The sequence below is a fragment of the Erinaceus europaeus genome, chromosome 21, assembly GCF_950295315.1.
Source record: "Erinaceus europaeus chromosome 21, mEriEur2.1, whole genome shotgun sequence".
NCBI classification, from domain to species: Eukaryota; Metazoa; Chordata; class Mammalia; order Eulipotyphla; family Erinaceidae; genus Erinaceus; species Erinaceus europaeus.
The window spans coordinates 2,187,997-2,204,286 of NC_080182.1; the positions used below are offsets into that span (position 1 = coordinate 2,187,997).

General features: G+C 51.3%; 2 protein-coding genes across 8 annotated transcripts in view; both read right to left on the reverse strand.

Moving 5' to 3' along the window:
* NPHP3 (nephrocystin 3) overlaps positions 1–457 on the reverse strand; it is a 59,873-nt gene extending 59,416 nt beyond the window's left edge. For all 3 annotated transcript variants that reach the window (XM_060180260.1, XM_060180259.1, XM_060180261.1), the window contains exon 1: positions 53–457. In XM_060180260.1, coding sequence (XP_060036243.1) covers positions 53–442 — 390 coding nt within the window. In that variant the 5' untranslated portion in view covers positions 443–457. The remainder of the gene's footprint in view (positions 1–52) is intronic.
* A 2,667-nt stretch (positions 458–3,124) lies between these two features.
* SLC41A3 (solute carrier family 41 member 3) overlaps positions 3,125–16,290 on the reverse strand; it is a 49,711-nt gene continuing 36,545 nt past the window's right edge. For all 5 annotated transcript variants that reach the window (XM_060180269.1, XM_016189912.2, XM_060180266.1 and 2 more), the window contains 6 exons: positions 12,877–13,023; positions 11,303–11,447; positions 9,881–9,960; positions 5,369–5,503; positions 4,881–5,029; positions 3,125–3,853 (listed from right to left, as the gene is read on the reverse strand). In XM_060180269.1, the coding sequence (XP_060036252.1) occupies positions 3,644–3,853; positions 4,881–5,029; positions 5,369–5,503; positions 9,881–9,960; positions 11,303–11,447; positions 12,877–13,023 (866 nt within the window). In that variant the 3' untranslated portion in view covers positions 3,125–3,643. The remainder of the gene's footprint in view (positions 3,854–4,880; positions 5,030–5,368; positions 5,504–9,880; positions 9,961–11,302; positions 11,448–12,876; positions 13,024–16,290) is intronic.

Consider the following 16,290-nt stretch of genomic DNA (forward strand, 5'->3'; position numbering starts at 1 on the left):
TGCGGGTGCGGGTGCGCGTGTTGGGTGCGCGGTGCGGGCGGCCCCGCCTTACCTGCAGCTCGGCCCGCAGCCGCTTGTTCTCCGTGTCCAGCTTGGCCTCGCGGCGGCCCATGGCCAGCAGCTCCTGGTGCTTGCTGACCCGGAAGATCTCGTACTCCTTCTTGAGGCGCTCGTACTCGGCCGCCGCGCACTCCAGCTCGGGCGCCGCCGAGCCCGTGGACCTGAAGCTGGCGCCCAGCAGCCCGCCGCCGCCCGCGCCGCGGCCCAGAGACCCGGGCCCGCCGCCCGCCGCCCCGCCGCCGCGGCGGAACGAGCTGCGCAGCAGGCGCGCCTTGGGCTTCACCTCCACCGGGATCTCGCAGGCCTCGCCGCCGCCGGCGCCGTACGTGTCCTCGATCACCTCCCCGCCCGCGGGGCTCGCCAGCGACGAAGCCGTGCCCATGGCGGCCGCCGCTCGCGGGGCCTGGGCGAGCAGCGGGCGGGGCCTGGCGCGATGGGCGGGGCCTGGGCGAGCAGCGGGCGGGGCCTGGCGCGGTGGGCGGGGCCTGGGCGAGCAGCGGGCGGGGCCTGGCGCGATGGGCGTTCTCAAGTGGCTTGTGGGGGCCGCTGACCGGAGGGGCGTGGCTCCTGGAAGGGAGCGGCCAATGGCGGGCGTGCTTTTGGAGTTGGGCGTGGCTACGCGGCTTGCTGGCTGCGGGAAGGGGCGGGGGCACGGGCTATAGGGGCGTGGCCTTCTGTGGGCGTGGTCTGCTGTGGGCGTGCTAATGTAATAGAAGGGGCGGGGCAGAAGACTGAAAACAGGCATGTTGGCTAGTCTATTTTTCCCTTTATTGGGGGGAATTAATGGCTTACAGTCGACAGTGCAATAGAATAGTTGGTACATATATAACACCTCTCAGTTTTCCGCACAACACTCTACCCCCCTGCCCAGCGCTTCCTCTGCCATCATGTTCCAGGATATGAACACTCCCACCCGGGGCCCACAGCGTCCTTTACTTTGGTGCAATACACCGAAGCCAGGCCAAGATCCGCTTTGTGCTTTCCCTTCTGTTCCTATTTTTCAGCTTCTGTCTACGAGTGGGGCCATGCCATATTCATCCTTCTCTTTGTGGCTTATCTCACTTCAAGCTCCATTCAAGATGAGGTGCATTTCATTGTAGTTCACTGAGCTTCAGGCTACGACTCCAAGCAGAATTGCTTGGAACTTTTGTCAACAGTCGACAGCCGCTAGTTTTAATTTCTGAAGTTTGAGCTTGCATCTATGCATGTTCAGTGAGCTCCCAGGTCAATCATTCATAAGTGCTCTAAGACTTCAGATCCACTGAAGTCACATTTTTCTAGATGCAGTTTCATGCCTTGAGGCGGAATACCAGATGATCTCACTTCTAGGTGGGATTCAAGAAACAAGGACAGAAAGGGAAAACACAAAGCAAAACAGGGCCTGGGTGTGGCGTGTTGTGCCAAATCAAAAGACTGGGGAGGGGGGCTCCTGGTGCTGGGTTCTGGTACACGATGGAGGAGAACCCAGGTTGTGAGAGTGTTTTGCAGAGCCCTATTAGAGGAGACACAAAATCGCACCCATCTCTCAACAACTGTGCTGTAAAGCACTAAGCTCCCAATAATGTGATTTAAAACAATCAGTAAAAGTGTGGTCCACAGACTGCAGCAGCATAATCATGCAGCTTGTTAGGAACCAGAGTCTCAGGTGTACTGCAGACTGGCTGGAAGACGTGTGCAGGTGAAAACGAAGCTGCCCCCAGGTAGCTCTAACATCACTGAATGCTCGAGAAACACTGGTGTGGAGTCGTTCTTCACCATGGCTGCACAGTATGATCACCCCAGAGTTAAAAAAACCAAATACTATTGCATGGGCCTCTTCTTAGACCAATTAGATTAGATTATTGGGGGGGAGGGGTGGGGTGCTGACCATCATTACTGTTTAAAAGCTCCCCAGGACCATGTGGTTGGCTCGGTGGCAGAGCACAGGACTTATAACTACTGGGAGCAGTAGAATCATGCAGGTATAAAGCTCTGTTACACTAAAAAAGATTGTGCAGAGGGACTGTATGAATTTTAGATGACACACATACCACATGAGAGCTAATGAAACATTTGTATATTGAAGATTTGTAAATTCTGCCCCAAGACACAGACCCGGGCCTTGGTTCAGGAGTGATAACAGCTATTAAACCCCTACTGTATTGACTAAAGAAATCAGGGTCACAGGAGGGAAGGAGGAGAGGTCAGGGGCCCCTGATCTGCATGGCCCGGTGACTTATGTGAATGCTAGTTCTCCAGGTGGGGTGGCATGGGGGAGGGAGGGACCCTAGGCTGGGCGCTGAGCATAAAGCCTGGGGAGACTGGGGGAGATTTTCTGATTACAGATTGTGCAGTCAGCTCTTTGGAGGTGTCCTGATTGGGAGCATCTGCGTTTTGCCCTGCAGGGCTCATACAAAGAGTCTTCCTTAGTCAGTTTATCCAGACCTCTTTATCTGATCAGACTCCCTTTCTCTCAGCCCCCATGTCTGATTGTTCAGTGGAATCCTATTAAGTCAGTGTATCCAGAACACCATCCAACTCCTCACACGGCCTCCTGGTAATGTTCCCTAGCACACTGGCATGGAACTACAGTCTCTCCCCTGCTGGATGCCATCCCCACCTTCCTACAACTGGACTCAAGACCTTTCCCTGCAAGTCCTGTGCTCTACCACTGAATCTCAGCTCAGCTGCAGGAGCCAGACATGAATTTTTATTTGTTTATGTATTTATATTTTTGCCACTAGGTTATTGCTAGCATCAGGACATGAATCCATCATTCATCTGCTATAATTTCTCACTCTCTCTCTTTCTCTCTCTCGATAGAGGGTGAGAGATAGAGGGATAGAGAGAGAGAGAGAGAGAGAGAAGGCTAGAGAAAAGGAGATACCTCTAGCATTGCTCCACCACTCATGAACTTCCTCCTGCAAATGGGGCCTGAGGTTTGACTCTGGGTCTTTGTGCATCAAAGTGTGTGCTCAACTGGGAACACCACCACCTGCCCCCCAACTGTTGCTTTCAGAAATGCTAGAGGTTTGTTCCTTCTAGACCCTATGTGTCTCAGGGCTGCACAAAAAAGGCCAAGGACCACCTGGTCTGTACTTTATTTCATGTCTCTGGTCACCAAAATCTAAACTGAGGTCTATGTTTAATTAATGACTAGGAAAAACAACAACAACAATAAAAAACAGGCAGAAGGAGCAGTGACAGCTGAGCAGCTGGAAGCAGAGGAGGAGGGTGCAGGCACTGACCCTGGGAAGGGCTTGAGATGGCAGAGGGATCCCAGGGCCGGAGTGCTCCGAGACCTGGGCACAGAACACACCCCCTTCCCGTCTGAGTGGTCCACGCTGTCTGGGCACAGAGTGGTGCTAGCCCAGCAACCTGGCACGTGTGTTCCTTCAGCATCTTCAGGCAAGAGCTCCAGGCCTCATGCATGCACAAACCCACTTCCAAGTTCAGAGTCAAGGCGTGTAAGTCTCTCTGCCAGACAGACAAAGGGCCAGTGCAGAGAGGGCTGACCACCGTAGAGACAGGCCACCAAGAGGAGCTGAGCTCTGTGCCCACACATGGGGGAACATTCTAGATGCGGCAGGGCTGCCTGGGCTCACTAGGGTGGCCCTGATGCCATTTCAGAGATGCCCTCCAGCTCTGCTCTGCCCAGCAGCAGCCAGCTCAGCAGGAAGCAGAGGGCCAGGAGGCTGGTGCCCAGGAGGTCTCCCAGCCCCGTGAGGTAGGGGATACAGTGGTTGTCGGGGTCCAGGGCCTGGTGCCACGTCACCCGGACCATCACATCTGCTAGGTACAGCAGGATAGCCACCTGTTGCCAGGACAAACACAAGCAGACAATGAGTGAGAAAGCTGGTGTCTCTAAGGGACATGAGCAGACACCACAGCCCCACTCCACCATCCACGGAGCTTCCCCTGATGCTGTCCACAGTGCTCACAGGGTGCTGGGGCTTGAGTCCAGGGCCTCACACGTGATAATTAAAATGACCAGTTTTTTCTTTATTTTTTCTATGTTATTTGATAGGACAGAGAGAAATGGAGAAGAGCGGGAGAGAGAAAGATAGACACTTGCAGACCTGCTTCATCTCTTGTGAAGCTCCCCTCCTGCAGGTCGGGAGCAGGACCTCAAACCCAGGTATTTGCGTATAGTAAGTAATGTGTGCACGCAACAGGATTGCACCACTGCCTGCCTTTTAATTCATTCATTCATTCATTCACTCATTTTTTAATTACCAGAACACTGTTGAGTTCTGGCTTAAGGTGGTGCTGGGACTGGAACCTTGGACCATGAACAACTCAGATTTATGTACTGATTAATGAGAAAGTGAGGGGGAAGGAGGGGAGAGAAGCAGAGCATATAGGACGCCAGGGATTGAACTCGGGCCTCCCTCCCTCATGGTTGAGAGTCCAGTGCTTTAGCCACACGGAGAGAGGGAAGGAGAGAGAGAGAGAGACCAAAGTAATGCTCCATTATCCATTGTCCATAGAATTCTGCTTGCATCTTCTTTGTTCCTTTCATGGGTGGAAACTCAGGACTTCACACCTAGGAAGGTGTGCTCTACCCTGAGCCACCCCCCACCCCTGTCTCCTCTTTCCCACCTCTCCACCTGCTCACCTCCCCTCCTCAGCACAGCCAGTCCCCATTACCCTAAAGAATCAGATAAGAACATGCATGTGTCGTGTGCAGAGGGGAACCTGCAGTCTTCACGCTGGCCACGTCTGCATTACGAACGCCCTGTGGCTTGAAGGAGCTGCCTTTCCTGTCCCTGTGTTCCCTTGCCCTGGGCTGGGATGACAGCGTGCAGGCAGAGGAGTGCTCTCGGGGCGGCGGGCCTTACCTGGATCAGGCCAGCCAGCAGGTAGAGCGCCAGGAAGACCTTGCTGTCTGTCACACTGTGTTCTTCCACCAGCTGGATGATGTAGAAGAAAATCAGGTGGCCCGGGACCACCAGAAAGAGCAGGACCCGCGCCGACATGGAGTTGACCTCTGGAGGAACAAGAGTCCCAAACCCAAGAGATCACATAGCCAGCCGACAGCAAAGGCCACCTGGGTAAAATTCCCTTTATTAAAAAACAAAAACAAAAACCATGAATGATGGAACAATGCTGTGGTATCTCTCCTCTCTCTCTCTCTCTCAAACTGAAAGGCGAAAAGACTATAGAGGGCAGCAGAATCACATGCCTGGGAGCCCCCAGCAGATGTTCCCTCAATGAATGACTCACTTATTCCAGGAATGCCAGGGGCCACCAAGAGCAGGTTCTGATCTGGCCAGTCTTCACCTGCTTAAACACATAGCCGTGAGGCCCCTGGAAGACCCCCACCCACCTGAGGTACAGAACGTGGAGCACGGGTTAGGCCAGAATTTCTTCATCCAGAGCGGGAGGACTCCTGGTGTGCTGCACATGTGCAGGTAGGTGGAGATGCGGCCGGTCTGAATGGCCACCAGGTTGCCACCGACACCTGTGAAGGGGAGAAGGATCAGATTCCCTCTGCTTTCTGCCAGCCTCTAGGCCCTAGCCCATATTTTAAGTTCACTTCCTCCAGGAAGCTTTCCTTGACTGGCCAGCATGTGACCCCTTGAAAAAAACTTTTTTTAATGTATTTATTTTCCTTTTTGTTGCCCTTGTTGTTTTTTTATTGTTGTTGTAACTATTATTGGTGTTGTTATTGATGTTGTCATTGTTAGGTAGGACAGACAGAAATGGAGAGAGGAGGGGAAGACAGAGACAGGGAGAGAAAAATAGACACCCGCAGACCTGCTTCACCACCAGTGAAGTGAACTCCCCTGCAGGTGGGGAGTCGGGGCTCAAACCGGGATCCTTAGGCCAGTCCTTGCACTTTGCACCACGTGCACTTAACCCACTGCGATACCGCCCAACTCCCACCTTTTTCTTATTTTCCAACAGATCATAGATCTTGTTTGGCACCAAGAGCCTCCCAGATTGTGTGAGATAGGTAGTCAGGAAATTATTTTTTAAAAAAACTTAGGGTCAGGGAGACAGTTCAGTGGTTGAATGCAGGACTTGGATGCCTGAGATCCCAGGTTCAATCCCTGTCGCCACATATGTTAGAACTGAGTCATACTCTAGTCTGTCATTCTCTCTGACATAAAAACAAATAAACTGGGGGCCAGCGCCGGCGCATCTAGTCGAGCTCGCACGTTGCCGTGCGCTAGGGTCTGGGTTTAAACCCCCGCTCCCCACCTGCAGGGGGAGGGGTGCTTCATGAGTGGTCTGCAGATGTGTCTACCTTTCTCTCTATCTCCCTCTCGAATTCTCTCTGTCCTATCAAGTGAAAGTAGAAAAAAAAGAAAGATATGGCTGCTGGGAGCAGTAAATTTGTAGTGCCAGCACTGAGCCCCTTAACACTGGGACAAAAAAAAATTAAAAAAGAAAAGAAGGAAGAAAGTAAATAAATATATAATCCAACGTTGAAAGGGCTGGGAGATAGCTCACCTGGAAGTGTACACACTTTACTATTCATAAGGACCTGGGTTCAAGGCCCAGTCACCCCATGGGAACACCATGCAAAGGGGAAGCTTCATGAGTGGTGGAGCAGTGATGTTTTGTCTCTTGTTCTCTCTCTATGTTTCTTTCTATCTGATATTGAAAAGGAGGAAACAGAGAGAAAGCCTGTCGGGAGTGGTAGAATCACAGGCACCAAAGGCCCCAGTGGAGAAAATAAAATTGTGGTCATTGGCATTTCTGAGGGTGAGAATAGTATGACTGAGACAATAAAATACCCCCTCTCCCCCCTCTCTCTCTCACTCCCTCTCTCTCTCTCTCTCCCTGATCTCCCTTCTCTCTCCTGTGTAAAGAGAAAGTGGGAGAGAAAAGGGAGATCAGGGAGAGAGAGAGAGAGAGGGAGTGAGGGAGGAATGGAGGGAAGGAGAGGCTGGATGAGAGAGTCTATGGGGAGGCCATGGACCTCAGAGTCACTCAAGGTCACAGGCACTGGGGAGGGGAGGGGCTGCCACTTTGCATTTATTCATCTTGAATCAGGAAGGTGGGCCAGTGGGCAGAGGTGCAGGAGAGGCAAGTCCATGGAGCAGGGCTGAGGCCACAGTGACAGTGACAGGCCTACTGGCTCCCATGAACATCCTGAGGTGAAAAAGGTCACCATGCTGACCTTCTTCTGCAGGAACAGGCTTTGGAGGCTGGCAGGGGATCAGACCCACACTAGTGGCTTGTTGGTATGCATGAGACCCCTTCTGTTTCATTTGGTTTCAATCCCCCCTGCTTAACACTATTCTATTTACATAACCACTTCATTCTATTTACATAACCGCTGTTAACAAGTTCCACCCTCCCTCCAGGGCATTTGTGGTTCAGTGATAGGATTCTCACCTAATCTGCCCCCTCCTTGTCACACTCTGATTTTCACCAGTCACTTTTCTCTCCACCCTCTCTATGTCACATCCTGTTTCCACCCTACTTGGCAAGTATATATAAAGACAACATTGTGAGTTTTACTGTACTGTACCTTTAGTTTAGCTCAGCTCGGCTTAGATTGTGCTGCGTCCTGCATGAATAAAGAGATACTGCCTACAGCTCAACCATGAGTCCCTGGTCGTCTGTTACCCACCCGTGAAGCCAGCCCAGAGAAAACAACCTAGCCCGTCGAAAACAACAGTGGCTGGTTCCTTTAGTGGCTGTACTGGGTGACCGCATTCTCCCCCACCTCACCCCCACCAGCCTTACTGAGAATAGCCCCTCACTGGGCCATATGTGCCCTGGTGACTTCCAGATATGGCCCAGTGACCTCCAGGGACAGACACCAATCTCCTAGGCCATTTCTAGGAGATTGGTGCAAAGAATATTCTGGACAGAGGACCCAGATTGACTCAGATAGGGTTGAAAAAGAAGGAGGAGGAGGAGGAAAGAAAGAAAAAAAAGATGAAAGACTACTCTGGTTTCTATTATGATAATATAAACCTTTCACTTTAAAATAAAAAGAAATAAAGGAATAAAGGAAGGAAGGAAGGAAGAAATAGCTCTCTTGCTGGGACTGGAGCTAGCTCACCTGGTAGAGCACATACCTTCCTAGGTGCCAGGCACTGGGTTCAAGCCCTGGCATGACATGGGGACACTGAGGACAGCACAGGGGGTCGCCATGGATAGTGGAGTGGTGAGTGGATCTCAATCCCCCCCCCACCACCTCCTAACCACCAAATAAAAAGTCGAATCAGGAAAAGCACTAGGCAGCACCACATTAATAAACAATCCCCCAGATTCAAAGTATTTGGCGGCATTTACAGCCAAGGCCCCTGCTCTAGCTTCAAGGCTTCTGGGGCCGTCCCCACTCACCCCGCCACCACTCTATGAAGCTCCATTCCCACTAGCTGGAGGTCGGCAGACATGCGTCTCCCACCAGGCCAGGGGGCATGACTGTCGCGCTCCCCACCACTCCTCACTGTCCGGTTACTATCTTACTCACTTCTCTTGTTCATCTTGTTGGCGGTGTCACTACAGGTCCCTGAGCTGCGGACAAGAAAAGCCTTTCCCAACTCACGATCATCTGAGCTGACTCATAGTGGCCAGTCCTCAAGCTAGGGACAGACCTGAGTTCCCATAGAAGTAGGGGTGTGGATATGTGAGGCCACCCAGGTGCAGTGGGTGGAGGTGGGGGGGGGGGGCTCTTAAGGTTGAGTCTACAGATTCAGGAGGCTGGGACCACAGCGCCTAGCATACCTGGTACTAAGGTCTCAGGTTGGGCTCCTCTTCCCACTGGCTAGTCCCAATTACAGGAACCAGATACAAAGCAACTTTAGGTTAAAAGCCAAAACCTTGACAAGCAAAGAAGACAGAGAGGAGAAACACTACACTCTGACGCCACCATCCATGGGAGGTTTCCTTGCTGCTAACCATGGTACTGAATGAGGGAGTGCGACCACAGCATCATTCCACAACCTATGAAGTTCCTTTGGTGCTGTCCACGGTGCTGGAGACGACCCAAGACTTGAGCCAACATAGAAAGGCATGTGTGTCTAGCTACTGAGCCCTCTCCTGGTCCCAGAAATCCAGGTTTACATATGTAAATGTCAAGAGTTTTAAATGTCACCAACAAATCTCAGTTAAAAGACAAGAAAAACCCAACACCCCAGTTATGACAGCCACCCTCAGGCAGCAGAAGGCAGAAAGTTCTGGATCAAAGTCCTTGAATTCAAGGCAAAGGTTGGCGCTCTATGGACAAGCTCCCAGGAGGAGCAGGGCATGAGCTGGCAGACCTGTGGTCAGGGGCTCCCTGCGGTTCCTCTCATCTCAGAAAAACCCATTTCCTGGGGCTGGTGAGCAGGTAAGGTGCTTATCTTGTCATGTCCACAGCCCAGGCTTGAGCCCCTGGCACCAGGCAAACCTGTAATGTCACAGTGTCTCTCCCTCTCTCTGTCTGTCTCTTTCTCTGAAAAAGCTGACCAGAAAGGGGTGCAATGGTGGTGCAGGAGCTGGAGCACATGTTACCATGCACAAGGACCCGGGTGTAAGCCCCTGGTCCCCACTTGCAGGGGGAAAGCTTTGCAAGTGGTGAAGCCGTGTTGCAGGTGTCTCTCTGTCTCTCTCCCTCTCCATCCCCCCATTTCTCTCTTGATTTCTGGACTGTCGCTATCCAATAAATAAATAAAGATAATAAAAAATAATTTAAAAAAGACGACCAGAAACAGTGAAATCGGGTATGTAGTACAGTAAGCCTCAGTGCTCCAAGAAAAACAAGTCCCCAGGCCCCTTCTGCTTCCCAACATGCCTCCCAGGGCCTGGGGCTGGAGCCAGCTGTGGAGGCCCCACCATCAGGATGCTACAGCACCCCGTCCAGGGACCCCAAGTGAACAGTGCCAGCACCTACCGCATATGATGGGCGTGAATATGGCCATGCCTTTGTACTGCTGTTTAGAGATGGTTTTGTTCAGGATGAGCCCTCCGAGACTGGGGAGAGAGCAGAGAGCAGCCTGAGGATCAGTGCTCATGTTTGTGGCAGACACCCTCCTTCAGTTTCCCCTTACAAGTCACTCAGCCTCTGTCTTTCCACCTTAGTGAGTCCTTTCTGCAGATTCCATCTGAGCCAGAAGACTGACAGTAACCAGCCCTCTCCCTGTCCTAGCACAGAAGAGCTGCCACATTCAAGCCATCTCCTCAGTGTCCCCTTCCCCACATGAGCATTTCCATCACCATCTCAATTCCCAAGCTGTTCTAGAAGGCCCAGAGGATTGTGTCGATCCCTTAAAGTCCAAGACCCTCAGCCAGCAACAAGCTTCTTCCTGACAAGGTCAGAAACACAGCAGGAGGAGGGGTGTCCCCCATCAGGGCTGCTAGCAGAGGAGACCCCTGAGAACGGGCTGGGGTTGGAGGTGGCAGATCTGGGCTCCATGAGGGGCCCCAGGGCCCAGGGGAAACTCAGTGACACCATGGAGATGGGTGTTCACAGGCACCACCTGGAGGCCAGGGGAGAAAGGAGCAGAGCAGAGACTTGATTGGCCCAAGCACATGGGGGGGCAGGAACTGGGGGACCTGAGTTCCCAGCTAGGGCTCTTCCTGACTCTGCTCACCTTGTAACTCTACACGGAACAGTCTCAGCTCCCAGGCTACCTTTCCATTCTTTTAATTTCAAGGAGAGAGAGAGAGAGAGAAAGAGAGAGAGAGAGAGAGAAAGAGAGAGAAGAGGAGAGGAGAGGAGAGGAGAGGAGAGGAGAGGAGAAGAGAAGAGAAGAGAAGAGAAGAGAAGAGAAGAGAAGAGAAGAGAAGAGAAGAGAAAAGGGGAAATATGAGTGATGGATTCATAGTGCTGGCACCAAACACAGCATTGCTCCACCATCCAGGGAGCTTCCCCCAGCGGCATGCTGTTTCCCTGTGGTGCTGGGGCTGGAACCTGGGACTTCACACAAGGTGAGGTGCATGTTCTTCTGAGTGGTTTATCTTCCCGTCACCTGGCCACCCCCTTTCAGTGCTATGTCAGGGAATGAACCCAGGGCTCTAAGCATGTGTAATACCACCCCTGAGGAGACTCTCTGTGTCTCTCATTATATAATGAGATAAAGAGACCCTAGCCCTGATTCACCATCCATGGACATCTGTGTCCATGGTACTCCCATGTGGTGCCAGGGCTCAAATCCAGGGCTTTGCTCATGGCAAGGAGCATGTACTAGCAGGTAAGCTTTATTATGGATCATGGTCCATGGTTCTTCACTGGGGGAGGGAGAAGAGAGAGAGAGAGAGCGAGAGAGAGCATGTTTCAGCCTGGCCCCAGGAAAGGACAGTGGCTGGTGCTCACCTGCTGATGACCATTGCCAGGATGATGGGGAACCAGCCGAGCTTGAGGACCTGCATGATGGGGGGGTTCCGCTTGGCAAGGATCACCCACACGGGGGTCAGCGCCGTGAAGCCCAGGCACACCAGCGGCATCAGGTAGCGGCTGTCTGGAGAGAGACGAGGGGCCAGTGGGCATGCTCCGGCAGGGGACAAACACATGACCCCAGAGTTCAGACCTGACCGTCTGGAGAATCCTCACTGGCCAGAGCTTCTGAAACACCGTCACCACACCGTCCTGTCCAGAAGCAGAGCTCTCTCTGTCTCCATTCCTCCACTTTTGACACTCTCACCTTCACTCTTCTGACTTTATGGCTCTCCTGACAAGTTGTTTGCTATTGACCCCTACTTTTTTAAAAACTAGAGTTTCATATTTCTTTCTTCATTAGATAGAGACAGAGAGAAATCAAGAGGGAAGGGGGAGTTGAAAGGGAGAAAAAGAGACACTCGCAGCCTTGCTTCACCACTCATGAAACTCCCTCCCTCTGCAGATAGGGATGGGAGCGTGAACTCAGGTCTCTGTGCACTTGACTGGGTGTTCCACTGCACACTTGCTATTAGTGATCTCTTTCTACATTATTACTATTTATAATACTTGCTATTAGTGACCTCTTTCTACATTATTACTATTTATAATACCTGCTATTAGTGATCTCTTTCTACATTATTACTATTTATAATACCTACTATTAGTGATCTCTTTCTACATTATTACTATTTATAATACTGTGTCAGAGCTGGATTCAAGGCATAGCACATGCATTGAGCCACCTCCTTAGTCTGATTTATATTCTTTTTTCCTTTCCTTTCCACCACTCATGGAACTCTAGCTCTGTCCTTGATGCTGTTGTACCAGCATTTGAACCCAGGAATTGAACCCAGGACCACACACTTAGAAGGCATATGCTCAACCCACTGAACCATCCTCTGGCCCCAAACTCATTATGTCAAGAGTACTACTGGTGGAGGAGCTGGGTGGTGGTGTACCCAGTAACATGCACACAATACAGTGTGCAATGACCCAGGTTCAAGCCCCCACTCCCCACTTGCTGGAGGGAAGCTTCACAAGCAGTGAAGGAGGACTACAGGTGGGCTGTTGGTGTTTCTCTCTCTCCCATCTCAAATTTTCTCCCTATTTTAAAAAAACAGAGTTCTACTGAGGGGCTGAGTGGTGGTGATGCACACATTGCCATGTGCAAGGACCTGCCCCGGGTCCCCACCTGCAGGGCACAGACTTCATGAGCACTGAGGCAGTGCTGCACGTTTGTCTCTTTCTCATCCCTCTCTGACTTCCCCTTCCCTCTCAATTTCTCTCTGTCTCGATCAAAAATAATACATAAAAGCGAAAAAAGGGAAAGAAAAAAGTGGCTGCTTGGAGCAGCGGATTGGTCAGGCAGACACTGATCCCCGGTGATAACCCTGGTGGCAAATAAGAGACAGCAGCTATGAGCCAGCACTGCGCTTGCACTAGCTGGACCCAAACACACCCGAAAGGCACAAGGCACTTGCTGCCGGTCTCTGCCTCCCTCCAGCCACTACCTCTGTGTCGATAAAAGAAGCTGCTAACTAAAGCCAGGATGGAGAGGGTGACCAGGTCCCCCAGGCTGGCCGCGATGGGCGTAGCGACGTTGTCGGGGTTTACCCCGAGCTTCCGGGAGCCAATCACGATGCAGATCATCAGCATTCCTGCAGGGAGGGGGAAGAGGAATCCGTGAGCAGGGAGACGGGTCAATGGGTACAGCCCAGGACTTGCCTACCTGAGGCTCCTGGTTCAGTCCCTGGTATTGCACGTACCAGAGGGGCGCTGCTCTGGCTTCTTTCTTGGGAAATAAACAAAGTAAATCTTTGAATGCACAAGGGACCCATCCACCCCTCCGTGGAGAGATTCAGAGGCACAGCAGGGAAAGATTTCGTGTGGGTTGTACATACCCCCTCTGTCACCTACAGATGCTTCTGCAGGCACAGCTCTCCTATCGCCCGCATTTCTCATTTTCTTTAGCTCATTTCTATCTCTGACGGCAAGTCCTTGAGATGTGTTGGTTTTTAGTCCGTTTTAAGTCCAATAAAAATCAATATATCTTTGAGACCAATTTCAATTATTTGGGGTATATTCCTAGAAGTTAAATTTCTTTCTCTCTTTCTTTCTTTCTCTCTTCTTTTTCTCCTTCTCCTTTTAAAAAAAATTTTCAATATTTATTTATTTTATTTTCCCTTTTGTTACCCTTTTTTATTGTTGTTGTAGTTATTGATGTCATCGTTGTTAGATAGGACAGAGAGAAATGGAGAGAGGAGGGGAAGACAGAGAGGGGGAGAGAAAGACAAGACACCTGCAGACCTGCCTCACCGCCTGTGAAGCCCATGCAGGTGGGGAGACGGGGGCTCGAACCGGGTTCCTTCTGACAGTCCATGCACTTTGCGCCACGTGCACTTAACCCGCTGCACTACCGCCCAACTCTCACCTGGGAATTCTTTTAACTTGATTGATGAATTGATAGGACAGAGAGAAATTGAGAGGAGAAAGGGGATGAAGAAGGGTTGGAGAGATAGCATAATGCTTATACAAAGACTTGCATGCCTGAGGCTTAAAGGTCTCAGGTTCAATTTCTAGCACCATCATAAGCCAGAGCTGAGCAGTGCATCTCTCTCTCTCTCTCTCAAATAAAATAAACATAATATTTTAGGACCAAGCACTGGCACACCTGGTTCAGTGTACTTGTCACCATGTACAAGGACCAAAGGTCAATGCTTGTGCCCACCTGCAGGAGGAAATGCTTCACAAGCAGCGAAACAGTGCTTCAGGCATCTGTCTCTGTTTTCCTTTCTTCTTGTTTTCCTTTTTTTCCAACAGGGTTATTGCCGGTATTATAAATCCACAGCTCCTGGTGGACATTTTTTAAAATCCATTTTATTAGATAGGACAGAGGGAAATTGAGGGGGAAGGGAAGATAGAGAGGGGGAGAGAAAGACAGACACCTGCAGACCTGCTTCACTGCCACCTCCCTGCAGGTGAGGAGCTGGAGGCTTGAACCGGGATCCTTGCAGGCGTCCTCAGGTTTTGTGTTATGTGCATTTAACCCAGTGTGTTGGAGAATGGGCCCACTGTCCTGGAAAGTCCAGGCCATTGTTTCCATGAGGTCCAAGTGGTTGACCCCCAACTCTCCTTTCAGGTCAAGACAAGGGCAGGTTCCCCTGGTCTCTGGGTCTCTGGAATTTATGATGGCTGGACCCCCAACATGGGCGCCTTTCTACACATGTCACCTCCCCCACTTCCTTCTTTAATTAAAAGCCCTGGATTATTGTGTTAACCTTAAAACTGCCAGCAAACATCCTGATTGCTCAGCTGCCCCTCCATTTCCCTCTCCCCTGCTGCTACAGAGTGCCTGCAAGTTAGCTCTGGAAAAATGTACATGGTAAAGCTTATGATCAAACAGTCTGTTAGTCATCGTATTGCTCTGTTTGGGTTAATGGTGACCTCAACCGCCTCCTGCATTAGGGGTATATATGCCCATCTTCCTTTTCAATAAACGGGTTGTCCACCTTTCTGAGACCACCCCTGGAGTTGAATGAGTCTGATTCTCTCCGCACACGTCGCCCCTGACACGCAGAGTCACCCCACAACTCCCTGGAGAGCCGCTCCGCTCTGACACTCGTCCCTTGTGGCTAGGGGGGCAGGGAACCCAGAGTGGACTGCACCAGTGCACCACTGCCTGGCCCCCTCTCTCTTCCTTTCTGTAACCCTTATCTCTCAATTTCTCTGTGTTCCATGAAAACAAAGTTAAGGAAAGAAGAAAGGGAATGAATTGGGTGAGACAGAGACGAAGACCTCTGTAGCACCGCTTCCTCACTCAAAGCTTCCCCCCAACATAGGTGGGAATTGGGGGCTTGAACCTGTATGCATGTAACCAGATGTGCCACTGCCCAGCCACCCTGCTGCCTGGAACGTAATCCAACAGCATCCTGCATGGTTCACCAAGAAGAAAATTGCTTTAGTGGCCTGGTACGTGGTGTAGTCGGTACAGCACTGGACTTGAAAGCCTGTGGTCCCAAGTTCAATTCCTAGCATCACAGGTGGTTCTCTCTTTCATATATACATATTAAGGAAAAACAAAAAACTTGCCGACCCCAGCCTGAGGCCTGGGAGGTGTCACAGCAGTGGAATACTAACTTTGCATGTGTGAAGTCCTGGGGCTGAGCCAGGACAAGCAAGGAAGCTAAGACCCAAATAGAAAAGTACAAACGGTGGGTGGTGCTCTGGTCTCTCTCTTTCACAATAAAAACAAATAAGGGAACAAAGTGAACACTGCCCCCCTTAACCCAACTTTATGCTGAAGTCACTCAGAGCCACTGGCACGGCTAACGAACCCCCAAGCCTCTCTGGACAACCCCCAGACTCTCGGCTGCCAAGCTTTCCCCCAAGCTCTGCATCTCAGTTTCCTCCACTATAAAATGGGAGCCAGGGTTGGCACTCTTGAGTCCCGTGAGCTTTGGGGACTTTCAGAGATTTCAGGCTGAGTGCCTCCTGGAAGGTGTGGACACTCCTTAGGGTGGTGGCAACCCTCGGGAGGGGACACACCAGACACGTTCACACTCCTACATGCCTCCCCTTGATTGGGACCTCCTTGTCTGCTGGTGTGGGAAGGGGCCAGCTGGCCAGGGAGCGGGTGGGCAGCAACAGGTAAGCTGTGTGTGGACTGACAGCTGAGCAGATAGCTGACAGGTAGCGATGTGAGTACCAGCCAATGTATCGAGTTATCCTTGGCGCTCTCCTGCACTTGTTTGGGGTGTGTAAAGCCGTACCGATATACCATCCAGAAAAACCTGACTAAAGCCCATTCACTCAGCAGACATTTAGCCAGGGAGTGCTTGCTTGTTTGTTTTTAAACATTTTTTTTTATCTATTTCTTTATTATTGGATAGAGACAGAGAGAACTTGAGAGGGAAATTGAGAGGGAG